The sequence below is a fragment of the Staurois parvus genome, unplaced genomic scaffold (genome assembly GCF_062004578.1).
Source record: "Staurois parvus isolate SC_StPar_1 unplaced genomic scaffold, SC_StPar_1.0 ptg000207l, whole genome shotgun sequence".
Lineage (NCBI taxonomy): Eukaryota > Metazoa > Chordata > Amphibia > Anura > Ranidae > Staurois > Staurois parvus.
In genome coordinates, this window is record NW_028318003.1 from 5,646,883 (window position 1) to 5,663,852 (window position 16,970).

Sequence of the window (16,970 nt, forward strand, 5' to 3'; positions counted from 1 at the left end):
TTTTTGATGTAGGCATTGAAAAAACACGTCAGTTTCATGGATTACATATTTTCCACTGTGTGCCAATAAAGTCATTATGATGAGGATATGAGTTGCCAGCTACTTTTCTTATATATCTACTGTCTAATACCTCTGGCTATTGTCTGTGAAATATTACACTCTAATTTTTATTTCTTGATTAATAGCTGCCAAATCTCTCTTTTTCCCTTACATTGCAGCATAATCAATCTACTTATATACTGTGCACTGGTATGGAGAATGAGAGATGCTTCTACTCTGCCTCTAATTCTCCCTGCAGTTGCACCTCAGCCAGACCATTGCTCTGGCAGCAACACCCCCTCCATTCGTATTGGCCAGCAGAGACACTGCTTCGGGTTGCTTAGCAGTGGATAGGCCCTGTCGGCCTAGCCTCCTCCTCACTGATTTGCTTGCAATTGCTTTTGCAGTTTGCATCCAGGGCTGGCAGGTAATCGCTCCATGAGTAATTCAGTGCGAGCTGCCACGATTAGCTGAGGGAGCTGTCATCTTCCCATTACTTTCAATGAGACTTCCACCCACAGCTAATAGCTAGAAACCCCCTCTGGGGTTCTCTCATGTAATCCTACATGGCCTCATTTGCAAGTGTGAATGGGGTCTTAATTGCAATTCAAACCTCTTTTAACAGGCTACAGATAAATTAATATACACATGTGAAAAGGAGTCTAAAGTACTGTTCATATTGTTCAAATTATTAATAGATATTTCCCCTATATAGGGCTTTAGTTAGAACTCAAATAGTAAACTATGTCCAGTACTGGAGACCTCACTTACAAAAAAAGTTTAATAAGATTGAGAGAGTGCAGAGCCAGACAACAAACACAGTGATAGGCCCAAGGGATAAAACATATCGGAAGAGACTTCAGGAACTTACAGCAGAACTAAACTCTCTCAACCAACATTAACTATTTTTAATCCTAATGCCGCTAACATTTGTAAATAGAAAAAAAGTAAATTATATTTTCTTGTTTTAACATTTTTTTTTCATTTCTTCAGTTGCTTCCTGGCTTTTGGCCTAGGCCAAGATTCTGTAATACACCCCAAGAGTCTTTATGGACATTTTTTTTTTCATCCTGGGGAGGGGAAGAGGGACTTTTTCAGCTAAGCACACCCTCCTGTTGGATTCTAGGAAATGCTACATAAATCCTCTGGCCTTAATCAAGATGGACATGGCTAGAAATGCTAGGGTGTTTATAAAAGTGATTTCTCAACAAAATAAAGCATGGAGACATGATAGGATGGATGAGTTTGTGTTGAATATTAAAAATTAAATAAACAGTATTTTCAGTTTGTGGTGCTTATATACAGTTTAGTTCAGGTTTAATGTACAGCTTTGTGGAGAAACAGGTACTCTTCTGCAATAAAAGCCTACAGCTTTATTGTAATACACTCTAGTTCCATTGTAAGAGTTTTCTAGTGCCTTAGTAGTTACTAGCTAAGACTTAATAAGAACAATATATGAAATAGGTATATAGATCTAAATAAGATCAACTGATAATCACACAACACACGTGCCCCCAATCCACATAGGGATTATAATAAATCGTGATCTCCAGGCGTCCTATAAGGGACACGCTGAAAAAACAAATGTGAGTCCCTGCTATGAGATCAGAAACAAGCACCATGTGAAACACATATTAAACATATATAGTGTAAAAGAAGTCCATAAATGGTGTGGTGATCTTCTTATACATGCACAATGTGGATATCCAAGCACCCTCCTTGTGAACCCAAAGGTATGGCTGCAATGGCCTCTCACCTCCACATCATGACCCTGCAGGGCCACAAAGCAAATAAACCTCTCCTCTGGATCCTCAAGGTACCCCTTTAATAACCAGACGATGTCATAGGTAATAGGTCATCATCACTCCACCGGACCAGTCACCAGGCAGCTTAGCACTCATATAGGTACCATAGATCATATGCCCATAGAACAGAGAGAGAACTCAATCCCATAGTGTAATACTGTTTAATGGCATATAATAAAGAACCAGAAGTGCACTCACATAAATGTAGCTTGAGTATATCAAGGTAGAATCCAATGATCAAGGTATACAGCTGTACTCAGGATACAATCCAATGTGCAAGGTATAGTGCATGAAGAGAAAGCGCTGATAGAATTCGAAAATGGCACCACGCTGGCAGTGCGTCACACGCGAAGGTCGTCGACGCGTTGCGTCACGTGATCTCGTGACTTCATCGGCTAAGACTTACTTTCTTTTAATTGCAAAGGCCTTCTCTTGTGACTCATGCAACACACATTCAACCCAGGCATGGTCATTGAAGGGAGCGCCTTCCCTCAGGACAAGCCTTTGTATTCCATAGACTGGCTTCGTCTGGTTCTGTCTACAAATAATACACACACCCCTTGGCCCCAAATAACCCAGGCAAAGCCCCTAAATGTATATTTTAGCACTAACTTTACCATTTTCTTAGGCATCAGGCATGCCAGTCCTCGCTGCAAGAACAGAGCCCACTTCGATGTTAAGGGTCATTCTTATTCTTCATTCCCCAGCCTCAATCAGAAGACTGTCCAGTTGGGTTTGTTTAAAATAAATATAAACTGTATTCCAGAAGAAATTAAACATTACAGTCCTTCCAGTAATAGGGCTCTTGCAAATGGGCAGGTTGAACCTACTTAGCATATTTGTAGCTGTATTTAATCTGGCTATTACAGCCTGTCATTGTCCTAAATGGCTTTGAGGCACTATTCTTGGGTTTTTCAGCAGTGCTATCGTAAACTCGAGTACAGCGTATGCAAAGAATAGAAGATTTTCTATATTCCCCAGGTGACTCTAACTTCCAGTTAGTCATTTTTAGAGGACATTTTTATGAGAAAGGTTACTCACGGAGCATGACGCAGTCCCTTTTTATTAGCATGTTATTGGGAACATCTCTCTGCTCATTCCACGGTCCGAACTCTCCTACCTTGACTCCATCTGCCTGAAAAGACAAGCCCATTATGAAGAAACAATATGATGGGACCTCCATTTAGGAGGCTCTAACAGCCTCTTACATCCCTGGTTCATAATCAGGGATGCGCAGTTCATATCGCCTGATGCCCGGGACATGTAGTTCCGGGCACCGGTCAGGTGGAAGCATTCAGGCGGCAGCGCTGCCGCCCGATTGTTTCCACACAGCCCACAGTGCCAGCCGACGTCCCCCTGCCCACTATATGTCCTGGGCTCCGCTTGCCCATCTGCGAGCCCCGGACCGGTCACTGGGTGCCGGCGGTATGTCGTGATTCAGGTATGGAGGAGGGAGGAGAGCGGACACGCGTGACATCACTTCTGGGTCCCTGTTGACAGATGCCCAGCCATCGAGGCCGGGAAAGAACGTAATGCAGTGCGATGTGCACTGCATTACATTCGGAGGAGCACAGGGGAGACATGCAGGGTCTTTTAGACCCTGGATGTCTCAAAAAAGAGAACCTGTCACCAAAAAATCATCCCATAAGGGACATTTCTGTCCCCTATGTGATAAAAAAACAAAAACAGTTAAGTAAAAAATGTCTTTTTTATTTTTAAAAAATGTAAGTTACACCCAAGCATATAACCCCCCCACACAGATTTCCCCAAGGCCCCCCACCCCCACATATGTACGCACGCACAAATGTAAAAGCACATGCTGGGACACCCACACATGAAAACAATGATTGCGATACACATGTTACATATCACCATGCACACCAGAATGAGAACAATAATTCTAGCACCAGACCTCCTCCATAACGCTAAACAGATGACCTATAAGAGGCTTTAAAAGGGTCACCTATAGAAAATATAGGGTACTAAAATTTGTTGCCATTTCACGAGCACATGCAAATTTAAGGTTTGACATGTTGGATATATATTTACTTGATGCAACCTCGTCTTTTATATTTTACAAAAAAATTGGATAGTTTATTGCTTTTTGTGCCCTAAAATTAAGTTAAGTGTATTTTTTACTGAGATTTTGTGTTTTCTAGACCTATGTGATAATATCTTGTGATAGAAAAAATTGGAACTACTGCTATTGTATTCTCTAGGGTCTTTGCTTTCAGAAAATATATTATGTTTTGGAGTTTTGTGTAATCTTCAGGCCTTAAATGATTTTTTAAATGTGTGCCAAAAATGGCTCTGACAGCGAAAGGGATAAAGGATAAGTCCAACGCTCCCTTTTCCTGACGAGCAGCCAATCAGTGCTCATTACACTGCAAGGTCTCTCTCCTGCTGGAGACAGGCAGGGAGGGGAGGAGGAGATAAACAGCACAATGTTAAAAATATTAAATGTTTAAGTAAAGCCCATTTAGTTTTTAAAAGCCCCAGACATTCTGTAAAGCACCTCCGATTTAAATATTTATTTTTATCAGGACAAGTAGATTGTCATGAAGGACAAGTAGATTGGGAAACCAATTTAGTCCCTGGACAAGTAATTTTTTCAAACATTTCCACACCCCTGATAATATTTTGACATTATGGAAGATTTTCCTCTCAGTTTGTTCTGCTCCACCACTGACAACTCAGCACTCTTCCTTGCTGTCACTGCCCTCTCCTTTACCCTTTAGTCTGCATCAAATGTCATTCTTCTTCAGCTATTGGGCTTCCACTGATTGTGTAACTTTGTAATTCCTGGGCATTTACATTTATTAAATACTGGCATTTTATGTTGCACAAACAATTCTTGCATTGCTTTACATGCGAAGGTCCCTATCACACATACATGCATATTGTACATGCACATGTTTCAGAGCCCTATGTCTTTGGGGTGTGAGATGAAACCAACACAAGCACATGTAGATAGTGTCCTGGCCAGAATCTATAATGGTTCATATATGCAAAATGTAAATCCATAGTAAACTGAAAATAAAAATTATAGAGGTCAAATACCTAGAGGATGCTGGAGGAAAAATATCTCAAGATGAACTTAAATGGGATAAAAAGTCAAATTTTAGGTCAAAATAATAAATTGGTCCTTCAATGTATGGCATTTAATTAGTAAGATGAAAAGTGGCTGTTATGGGGTAAATGTACTTACATTTGTTTATGCAAAAAAGAAACAGTGCTAATATGGAAGAGGGCACCAGTATCACCAAGAGGAGGAGGGATGTGCATTGAGTGGCTGTATGCATGTTTTTTCTGGAAATAAAGAGGCAACAAGCAGGTAATATTGTGGGAATGTAAGGATCCATTGTATTGTTCCAATGCAGTGCAGTAGGTAACCGAATGAACATTATTATGTAGTGTTGTGCACATTAACATGCATTGCACTAAGGCTGCTCATTCATTTTTTTATTTTTTGGAATGACTGCATCATTTTAATTCAGCGTACCACAATGCACAGATTATTCACATCATCTTACCCTCCCAGAGAATTCTCAGTTCTAGACAGAGACAAAAATTAGCATTAGCTATTAGGCTTAAAATGAACCTTAGCAATTATCTTTTTTTAATATGTTCATTTTTGTGTCACCTGAAAGTCTTTGGCCTAAAGTCAGAATTTGAAACCTCACTAGCAAACTAAAAGCAATCTCAGCGAGGATACTTGCTAGGTGTTTCTGGAACATGGTGGAAGTAAAAGCAACCTTGTGCTGCATGCTCTTTTTATCTAATTTAATTTCAAATATTTACATTAATAAAGGCATATACCCATTTTCGCACCTTAGTGATGCTCATGGCCCTCCACACATATGCTCCTATATTGTGTAGGTTAGTGTAAGATGTTGGTATTCACATATAATTACACAGTGAGGCAAAAACATGACACTAATAGCAGACTGAATAATTAAAGTGTAACAATAACAATATATCATAATTCATCTTTTACTTGCAAAACAGTAGATAGCAATTCATGGCTCCCAATTGTCCCTTATTTGAAGGGTCTGTCCCTCTATTGAAATCAAATTCCTCTCTCATTTTATTACTCAGCTGTCTTATTTTTGGTCTGCCATATAGAACTCTATTTAAAAATTGTGTGATTTGACTACCAAAAGCGTTTTACAGCACTAAACCTCAAGATTATTGTATTTGCTACTTTGAAAATCCAGTATAAAGGAAAAGCAGAGGTAAAAGCTCAGGGTTTCCTAAAGTGGTCAGTATTGACATGCAATGGTTGATGGAACAATCCAAGGGGTTGATAAATACATTGAGGTAAAAAAAGGTGTCAGTAAATGTCTTGGCGTCAATAGGAGGTTGAATAATGATAGAAGGTTGATTGGGGTCAGTTATTTTTTTGAGATCTCTTTAGCGCTCCACAACAGTCCCTGGTTCTGAAGATGAGGGGGGGGGGGGATAGCTGGGAAACAGTCTTAACCAGTATTGGATGGTCAAGATGTGCCTTGTGTTCTCTCTATCGTGTATGTGTTGTTACTGGTCTAGTTTACCAGCACTCTACCTGTCTGTGACCTTCCAAATTCGCCATTCCGGGAACTATATATGCATGTGTTCTGTTCAATTCCCACACTTCTTATGTTTCCCAACCTCAGACTCTACTGTAGAGCCAGTTGGTACATCCACCTCACACTATGATGGAGAGCTTTTACATTCTCAACACCCATAGCAACAGAAAATGGTGCCAAAGATTTATTTGCTATGCATTTATTTAAAAAAAAAATCATCCTTGTAACAACCGTAACTGCAGCTGCTGATTACAAGAGGAAGAGTTGCTAGTGCTCACAAGAATATTTAGAAATTTGGAATAATAACTAAGTTTACCAATTCAAATATTTGGATGTTGATGAACAACCTAAAACTTTATTAAGAAGCTGATGAACTGAAGAGTATGGGGACTCCTGGTTTAAAGTGGTTTTAAAGCCTTGTTTGTTTATTTTTTTCTTTAATATAATAAACACATTATACTTACCCGCTCTATGGAATGATTTTGCACAGAGCAGCCCAATTCTCCTCTTCTCGGGTCCCCCTTGCCACTTCTGGCCCATTCTCCTTGCTGAGTGCCCCCAAAGCAAGCTGCTTGCTCTGGAGGCACTTGACGTGCTCACTCCTGAGCCTCCTCTGTGTATCTATGGTACACACAGAGCGTGGCTCAGTCCTGCCTCCCACTCTCTCTTCACTGACAGTGATTGATAGCAGGGGGGAGCCCATGGCTCCCGTTGCTGTGTTTCAGCTAATCAGGAGAGAGTCACGGGAGAGCCTCGGCTCTCATGCACAAGCTGGATCGGGATTGGATTCAGATAAGTATTAGTGGGGAGCTTCACCCTGAAGGTTTTTTACCTTCATGCATAGAATGCATGAAGGTAAAAACCTTCAGTCTTTAGAACCACTTTAAGCAATATTTTTTTTCATAATAATTCTTTGTGGTCTTGTAGTGTTGAGGCAGATGTGTGTTCTTTCGCTATACACTTTGTGCAATACATGTCCCTCTTTCTTATTGAAGAGGTATGGATAGTTATGGCATGCATGGAAGGTGCTCTTTTTGTGACAAAGCTCACTATGTACTGTATGATAACTGGAGAAAGTTGTGTGTTTATTCACAGATATTAATTCTTGTTTAGTACTGCAGGCATCCAATGAGCAGAGAATCACACGTCTCACAGCGTGTTTAACTGGACGTGGTCCGACACTAAGGATTGACTGCCGATATCAGAACGTTACAGACAACCCTTTGCGATATGAATTCAAACTGAAACGTAATAAAGAGCCTGAGATCATTCTTTCTACTATAAACCTTAACTTCTTCACTGACAAGTATCACAACCGAGCCACTATTTATACAACACGTGGCCTTGTACAGCTGCACATTGAGCGATTCAATGCCTCTGATGTTGGTCTATATTACTGTACTCTAAACATTCCTAAAGACCTCACTGTCAACCAAACAGCCAATATCGGTGTCCAAAAAGGTGAGATGATGAAGACTGTATACTGTGAAATGAGAATTGCATAAATTATGAAAACGCGTATAAAAATGCAATAATTGTTCTCACCTGGACTGATAATCTGGAAGGTCTAATATTTTGCAAAAGGTTTACTGCAGTCTGGAAGTTAGTATTCATGCACACGAGGTCAGTTCTGGGACAAGGTCACCTAGAACCCAGGGCGAACATCCCAAATAGTGTCCCCCTTCAATCAAGATGTAGGACCATTATGTGTCACCAACAATCCCCCCCCCCCCAAAAAAAAAAATTGACCAAGAATCTGCATGCTTACTGTCTAAGCATGAATTTTATTTCCTCCCAGTCCTCCCATCCCCCCATTAGCTCAAATCCTCTCTCCATATGCCCCCACAAATTCCTCCCTCTTGGCACAGATCCGCAACCCCTCAAATTTCCCCCCCAAGCACAAATTTCCCCCCCACACGGACACTTCAAATCCTCCTCCCTGTACAAATTCTACTCACCCCAATCCCCCACCCTAGCACAATCCCCCCCCCACATTTCCCCTCCTAGTACACATCCCCTTCTGCTCTACCATTTAAATGTTTTTAGCATACACTCCCCAAACCCTCCCTCCTAGCACAGACCCTCTTTCTCCATCCTCCCCTCACAACACAACCCGCCCCAAATCATCACTCCTAGCACACTTCCCCAAATTTCCCCTCCTAGAAAAATTCTTACCCTATCTGACCTCCCCCCCCTAATTCCCACTCCCAACACAAATCCCCTCCCCCAATCTTCTTGTGGTGCCCCCTCAGCTCACATGATACCATAATGCCCAGGGCAGCCGCCCCTCCTGTCCACCCCTTGTCCCAGCCCTGCACAAGATATTAAAATGCTCCTTTCTGTGCTGGATCATTCTACCAGTAGCTGCCATAAAAATACTTGTTTTGCACATTTACTGGAATATGACCTTTAGAAGTATAGATGCATAGACGTATTCTAATGGCTAAATTATTCATTTATTTTATTCACTAGAATGAACATGTGCACAGATTTGGGACTTTGATCACAGCAGCAAACATCACTCAGAGCAATCAATTTTCTTTTAAACCATTGTTTAATGTCATTTTAATTGCTCTGCAGTGCCTGCAGCTATAGAGGACAGTAAAGGCTTGTAAGGGCATGTCTTAAACTCATTTGGTGCTTGTTTGTTATGGACGTTTAAGCATTTAAATACCATAACACCCATAGCCTGGACACATATTCACTTTAAAGTCCAATTCCATGCAAACCTTTTTTAAAGAGTTATGGAGAAGGGTTAGAACTTATAAAAGTTTTTTCTTGTTGTCTGTAACCCCATGGGCAAAATCTCTCTTCATGTGGGGTCTTTGGGACTTCAAACTACCAGGCCTTTGTTCACTATCCATTACATGGTGGATTGATGGGACAACTAGTTTACACAAAAATGATAAGTCTTACATAAAGCTACAAGGACACTGGATTTCTAGCAAGAGTAACAGGTATTTTGTATTCTTGCTAAACATGTTCTAAGCCTGAAAAGTGTAAACTAATGCAGCCACCACATCTAAGGACTAGTAAGCTAAAATATAATACATTTTTATTTTTAGCCTTGAATACTTATTTTGCACTGCATAGGCAATATGAGCTTTCATAATGATGAAAAGTATTAAGAATCCTGGTAAAGCAGCATATACAGATTGTAGACACATTGCCTATACTGGAAAATGGCTCCTGTATAAGTAAATATCGATGACATATTTTGCACAGTCACCTATGTACTGCTGGATTCCTCATATGTATGTGATTTTTGCCAATGACAAATCACGTGTAGTTCTGCATCATGGTGTGTTATATCTACACACAATATTGCTGTTCATCCACAACATACATTTTAACTGTCAATGCAGAAATTGGAAAGGGGGGTTGGAGTGCTGCTGGGGGTCCCTGTGTTGAATGAAAGTTTGGACAGGTCGCTTACAGGTAATGCATTCTTTCATTGTTAAAGTAAAAAGATGGTGAGTGGAGTATCAGGCATAAAAATATCCATAAATACAAATTTGTGCAAAGTAGAAAACAAAAAAAATGAGAAATAAAATGAAAGTAAAAGTCCGCCAGAGTGTATAACCCAACACCACACAATGATGTAAGTCCTTCAGTGGATGTGGGATCAACCCAATCTCCCCAAATCTTCACCACTTGTGTCCGAAAAAAAAAAAAGTGCACTCACTGGAGGGTTTTGACCCCTTTTTACAGGTAGGTCAGACAGCGTATGATCTCCCAAGGGTGCTTTAGGTCAAGAAGTGAATTCCATGTGCTTCTTCAAATGATCAACGTAATATGGCATACTCAGTAATGAAGCAGGGAACATCCATTAAAAGCATCTAAGTGTAGTATTTATTTGAGGTATTGCACATAAAAAAGGGTAAATAATGGGAACACACATTCCTGAAGACACCGCTCTGGTGAAACGTATGTAGAAGCGTTGGGACCGTCACTTCCGGGTCCCATATGATGTCCCGTCTAGCCCACGAAACAGAGGCTTGGAACGCATGCTGGCCAACAGAGGCAAGTGCAGTGACTAACATCCATTATAGGCTGTATACACTGGTGCCGGTAATATATTGACCTTGAAATGTAAGTGCATTTTTTACCCTTTTTTATGCAAAATATCCTAAATAAATACTACACCTAGATGCTTTTTTACATCATTGTGTGGTGTTGGGTTATACACTGTGGCAGACTTTTACTTTTATTTTATTTCTCGTTTTTTGTTTTCTACTCTGCACAAATTTGTATTTATGATGTATTATTAGGAATCTAGCAAGCGCCTATCTTTATTTCAGCATATTTTACAAATATACATGTAATAGGTTGTTGTTTTAACTGTGAGGTATGTAACTGTGTAAGTTCCAAATTAATAGATATGAATACGATGATTTACTAGTTGATTTACTAGTTGAGTTAAGAATCTTAAAATAAAAACTTGGATGTACTGTATATTAACTTCAATTATCTAATCATGTAAAAAGCACCAAATGGTGTTCAAAGTGAATAGAAATTTGCTTTTCACATGATTGGATAACTGAAGTTTATATTCACACAATTTTTTGAGGGAAAGTTCTCAAAGCCAATAGTAAATCAGCCGTGTTGAGCTGAGTTGTGCATTGGGTGCCTTGATTCATTGGTACGTACTGATGTGTACTGAGCAAGCTGTTTCTGTGTATGCACTCACATTGAACTAAACAAAGTATCTGACTATTATTTTATTGTTCTACAGACAAACTCGAGACATGTGGTGGAATGAGCATTTTTTCCCTTTGTACGCCGTGGCCTCTTCTTCTGCCCCTCTTTCTGCCTATTTTCCAAGCTGGAGTCTTCTTATGCTAGTAAAAATGACCTTTTGAAGAAAACAATGCTTTATATCAACATGGAGAAGACAAGTGCTGATTTCATATTGTTTTATAAACATCCCCTGTGCATTATATTCTATCCCCTTTAAATATATGCGGAAACATAGTCTTATCAATGAAATACGTTTTTCGTGTAAATCAATAAAGCAAATTATTAATTGTATATTGAAGTATTGCCAAAGTTGTCCCCTACATAGGGCCTGGTTTAATGCTGGCCCATTCCATCTTCACAGCACCTTTTGTGTCCCTAATTTCTTCAGAGCCTCCATCCATTGGCTATACTGTGATGCAATAACCCATCACCCAAAAAATAAATATTAATACAAACCTGAATAAATACAAAAATGTTTTCTAATCTAATGTCCCCGTATTATGACATGAGAAAAAAGGGCTATGCAATGGCCACGTTTACTGATGGGCTATGTTTATGGATGGAGAGGCATATAAAACGCATCTTACAAGTCACCACATTGATATATTTTCTAAACCTGACTACGACATGTTCTATGCAAATCAATATCTTTAAAATAAAACATTCAAATACAAACAGACCGAACAAAAAGAATACTTATTTAGGCCTCATGCGCACAGGACGTTTTTACAGCTGCTTCTAAGGGCGTCTGACGTTTTTTTTCCCTGCCTCTAAACACCCCTCTATATTAGCCTGTGTGTCCATGCACACATAGGCTTTTAGTAGCGTTTAGTGGCAGGAGCCTTTGGAGGCTTTTAGAGGCAGGATAAAAGAAACCCCAATGCCAGTGTGTCCAGGAGCAGCAGAGTTTGGGCACAAAAAACGCTTGAAGCTAGAAGCTTCTAAAAGCTGCTACACGTGCCTAACCGTTAGTTCTTGAGTAATAATTCATTTCAGTGACCAGAATAAATTATTTATTCTGGCCAATTAAGTTAAATAATGTCCAAGAACTTGATGCCTGTAAAAGCTTTAAACACTTTTACAAGCGTCGGGCATTTTTACTTCAAAAACACTGCTGGCTTCTAGAAGAGTTAAATAAATGCTCTGTGTGCATGGGGCCTTAAACAACTGATTAGCACTGAAGCCGAAACATATGGATACATTTCTGTCAATGACATGTCAATAAAATGAGCTGTTAAAGTGTATGTTCAGCCAAATTGTTTTGTTTATTTTGGCTAAAGTAGGTAAGGGTCCTGACAGTTTTATTCTGCAATCTATGTCCTATTGGGGAGATTTCCCTTCATTTCCTGTCCCAGAGACACAGCAGAGAGAGGAATCTCTCCATCCTAGACACCCCCCTCCTACACAGTTGTCACCAGAACAGGCTTCCCCTCACCTTCTGTGAAAATTCAAAAATATTGATTTCCCATCACTTTTTGTACCAAAGACAATGGCCATTCCCAAATAGGGAGGATGAATATTTCCAGCTGAGACACCTAACAGAGAATCCAATTCTTCCAGATTCTATTCAAGACAAAAAAATAATCATTTTTTAATACAAGTGTACAGTTATGCTACATCTAACAACTAATCATCTGAGCTTTCCCTTTTAAAGTTATAATTATTAATGATATTATTCAACTCAAAGACTTTTTATAGTAGCTATTGCGTTATTATTATTAGTATTGTTATTTAATTATTATGGCTATATTATTATTATTGAATTATCATTATTATTATTATTATTATTATTATGAATAATAATAATAAATTATTATGGCTATGCTATTATTCAAAGAATTGCTCTTATTATTATTATTATTATTATCATCAAAGTCTAGCTATTAGTATTCAATTAGAATTTGTTAAATTGAGACAGGAGATCAAAAGTGGTTAGGGTGTATAAGTGTTACCCAGAAACCTTATTGTGTGTTGATAAAATTAAATACTACCTTTAAAAAATAGTTCCAGTCCTCCTAGAGCACACAAATACACACTCCCACATATGCACTGGCATTAGGCAGCCCCTACACCACACTGGCCTCAAAATGTATTATACTTGATCTTGCACAGTACACACTTGTCTTTCATGCCTCACTTCCTCCTGTTTCCTTTAGATTGTGAGCTCTTGTAGCAGTACCCTCCTATATGCCATGTTGCCTAGGAGGAATATAATAAGAAATCGAGGAAGGCTGGAGATATTTAATGTCAAAGATTTCTTTCTTCTAGTTCTGTCTACTGATGTTGGAAGAGGACACAAGGAACAGTCTCTTATCATTTTCAGCAGTTGTTTGTTCAACTTTTTCATACTGATGAAACAAGCTTAAAGAAAATGAAAAAAATATATAAGAACATATACTTTTTGTATGCTTGCTTTTGTGCAGCTGAAAATATTTTCTGTTTAATCTAACATTTAGCTCAGTGTTTTGCTCATTCCTTTTGAGCAGATGTAAACTTTAAGGTGGGTTGAAGCAAGTACAATCCAAGCATATGTTAATAAATTGGCTGTGAAAATTGTTACAAATGTGGAGGTGCCCATGACTTACTATATGCTTTACTATCTATTGTACAATCTTTATTTATGCCAACAACTGCCTGATTGGATAGACATTGCCTGACTTGTTTAGCTCTGTAAAGAAAGTCTCAGCTGCATTCTCTGACAACACCAACAGCCTCTCTATGTAATACTATAGAAGACTATCAGATGCTTTAGACATGATAGGGTTGTGGCTGGGGCCATGGTTGGTGTTGCTATAGATTAGTGATGAGCTTGAGTTTGGTCTGAACTTGGGTGTGACTGACCCTGGAAGGCAACTGTCATTCCTGGGCCAATCAGCTGCAGCCAGGACAGCTCCCGGTTGCATCTGCTTACAACACCATTGACCTAATAACCACATAGGTTTAGATGTGCTGAATCAAAACAAACTGGGAAAAGACTGTAATGTGTATGACCAGTTTAAGAATATTTTTGCACTTTTTACTAACAGCGCACAATTTGTTGTTTGTTTATATATGTTATTATATTAACCAGACTGCAAACGTACCTCATCCCTAATATATCATACAGAAGAAAACAAAAACTGATGGGACTTTACTGGTACAAGAAATGGACAACCTCATGTTAATGTATAAAACATGTTTATTGAAACACATCTTCCAAATACTTCTTATAAAACAATACTTGGCTAGTAGGCCCAAAAGATCACAGCATCATGTATAGTGGCACGTATGTCCTGCAGAGGTCAACGCGTTTCGTCTATAGATCTTAGTGTTGTAGACGTTTCCTATACCTCCCTTCTGGATGGCATAACCAGGTATGGGTTTTATAATTATGTGCCGGATATTATTATTATGGATATTATTATTATGATTGTGTGGAATATGGACATTTTCATTTTTATAAGAAGTATTTGGAAGATGTGTTTCAATAAACATGTTTTATACATTAACATGAGGTTGTCCTTTTCTTGTACCAGTGAAGTCCCATCAGTTTTTGTTTTCTTCTGTTTGTATATGTTGTTTGCTTGGCAACAGTAGTGTAATAAAACAATAATTAATACCTTACTGTTATGAATTAATTAATATTCCCAAAGTGCAGTGGTGTGTTGCTTATATCGCAGAGATTTTTTTACACATAGTATACAGCTTATAAAATCTCAACAACCCTTTTCAATATAGGACATACAGTCTGGTTAGGGCACTGCCCACTATTTTTTGCTATGTTAATCATGGCAGCATCATAAATTCACGTAATTGCTTTGGCACAGTTCCTGTTAAATTGTCATTTTTAATGCAATCAAGCTGAATGTTCTTTAAGCTTGAAGTCAATAATGATATGTAAGTAAAGAAAGCAGTTACCAAATGAAGGTCTCTCATGTAAACAAGAGATAGGTGTAAACCTTGTGTACTGGTTTGTCCATGGGGTTTATTGAGCCTCCCATGATTATATTTATTAATCTTAAAAATCATGTGTTGCATATATAACCTAACATACAATATGATATAGGATTCTTAGTACATATCTAGGATTATTAAAGAGCAATTCAATGTGACATTATTTTTTATATCCACTACCACATAATGTTTGTTTTCATTATATTCCTTTTTCACATATTTGTCTTTTGTAGAAGTTTTATATATAATTAAATTCTATTTGTGATTTGTGCATACTGTCTGTTACTTGTTATTTTTTCGCATATAAATAATTTATGTGGTATAAATAGGACAATAAGATACAGAAGGAAACTGGGTTACAAATCAGTTATACAGGTTTTTGCCATAAAATCTGTGAATTGTTTGTATATTCAGGAAATCACATTTCTTACGGTACGTAACAAAATGGCATTTTTTTTCTATTCTTTGATTGATATGTCAATAAACATATTTGTATATATATATGTGACAGCGTCTGCTACATTATATAGATTGTATGGGAGTCATGAAAAAAACGGTAACACCACATATGTTGTATATATGCTTCTTATTTCTGTAACTCTGGACAGTTTTTTCTTAGGCTAAAGGTTTGTGTTTAGTCCAGTTACATTGTGGCTTTCTGTTTATGGACCATTCCCTGAACAAACTTTGTTTCCTCTCAAACTGATACATAGCGTGAGACAGAGATACTCATAACCTCCACGCTTCTCAGTTCCTATGACTATAACCATATCTGCCCCTGATCTTTGGGTCGATGAGCCTCATAATGGTCAGCTATTGTATATAAAGCTTTGTTCCATGTTAATTTCTAGAAATGTTTTGACATTTAGGTTAATCCACAAATCTCAGTGCTTGATATATATCATTTTTGTTTTTGCCTTTTCAACGTTAATGTAATATCCAAAACTTAAATTAAAAAAGTAAAAAAAAAATAGGTAAAAACATAACCACTTGACCTCCGGAAGGTATTTCCCCTTCATGGCCAGGGCATTTTTACAGTTCAGCATTACGCTACTTTAACTGGCAATTGTGCAATGCTGTACCCAAATGAAATCTAAATAATTTAGTAAGCGCATGCTGAAGCGCTCAGTGCGCAGAAGTTGCCAACTGTCTGCAGAGTCAATAGCTAAAGACCTCCAAACTTCATGTGGTCTACAGATTAGCACAACAACAGTGCGTAGAGAGCCTCATGGAATGGGTTTCCATGGCCCAGCATCTGCATCCAAGCCTTACATCACCAAGTGCAATGCAAAGCGTCGAATGCAGTGGTGTAAAGCACAGAGCTCCACTGGACTCTAGAGCAGTGGAGATGTGTTCTCTGGAATGACGAATCACACTTCTCTGTCTGACAATCCAATGCACGTGTCTGAGATTGGTGGTTGCAAGAAAAATGGTTGTTGCCTGACTGCATTGTGCCAAGTGTAAAGTTTGGTGGAGGGGGGATTATTGCGTGGGTTTGTTTTTCAGGGGTTGGGCTTGGCCCCTTAGTTCCAGTGAAGGGAACTCTTAAGGTGTCAGCATACAAAGACATTTTGGAAAATTTCATGCTCTTACCTTTGTGGGAACAGTTTGGGGATGGCCCCTTCCTGCTCCAACAAGTCTGCACACCAGTGCACAAAGCAAGGTCCATAAAGACATGGATGGGCGAGTTTGGCGTGGAGGAACTTGACAGGCCTGCACAGAGTCCTGACCTCAACATGATAGAACACCTTTAGGATGAATTAGAGTGGAGACTGCAAGCCAGGCCTTCTCATCCAACATCAGTGCCTGACCTCACAAATGTGCTTCTGTAAGAATGGTCAATCATTCCCATAGACACACTCCTAAACCTTGTGGACAGCCTTTC

General features: G+C 38.9%; 1 protein-coding gene across 2 annotated transcripts in view; it reads left to right on the forward strand.

Moving 5' to 3' along the window:
* Positions 1-15,584, forward strand: part of THY1 (Thy-1 cell surface antigen) — a 34,068-nt gene extending 18,484 nt beyond the window's left edge. For both annotated transcript variants that reach the window (XM_089678565.1, XM_089678564.1), the window contains exons 3-4: positions 7,526-7,873; positions 11,148-15,584. In XM_089678565.1, coding sequence (XP_089534691.1) covers positions 7,526-7,873; positions 11,148-11,257 — 458 coding nt within the window. In that variant the 3' untranslated portion in view covers positions 11,258-15,584. The remainder of the gene's footprint in view (positions 1-7,525; positions 7,874-11,147) is intronic.
* Positions 15,585-16,970: the final 1,386 nt, after the last annotated feature.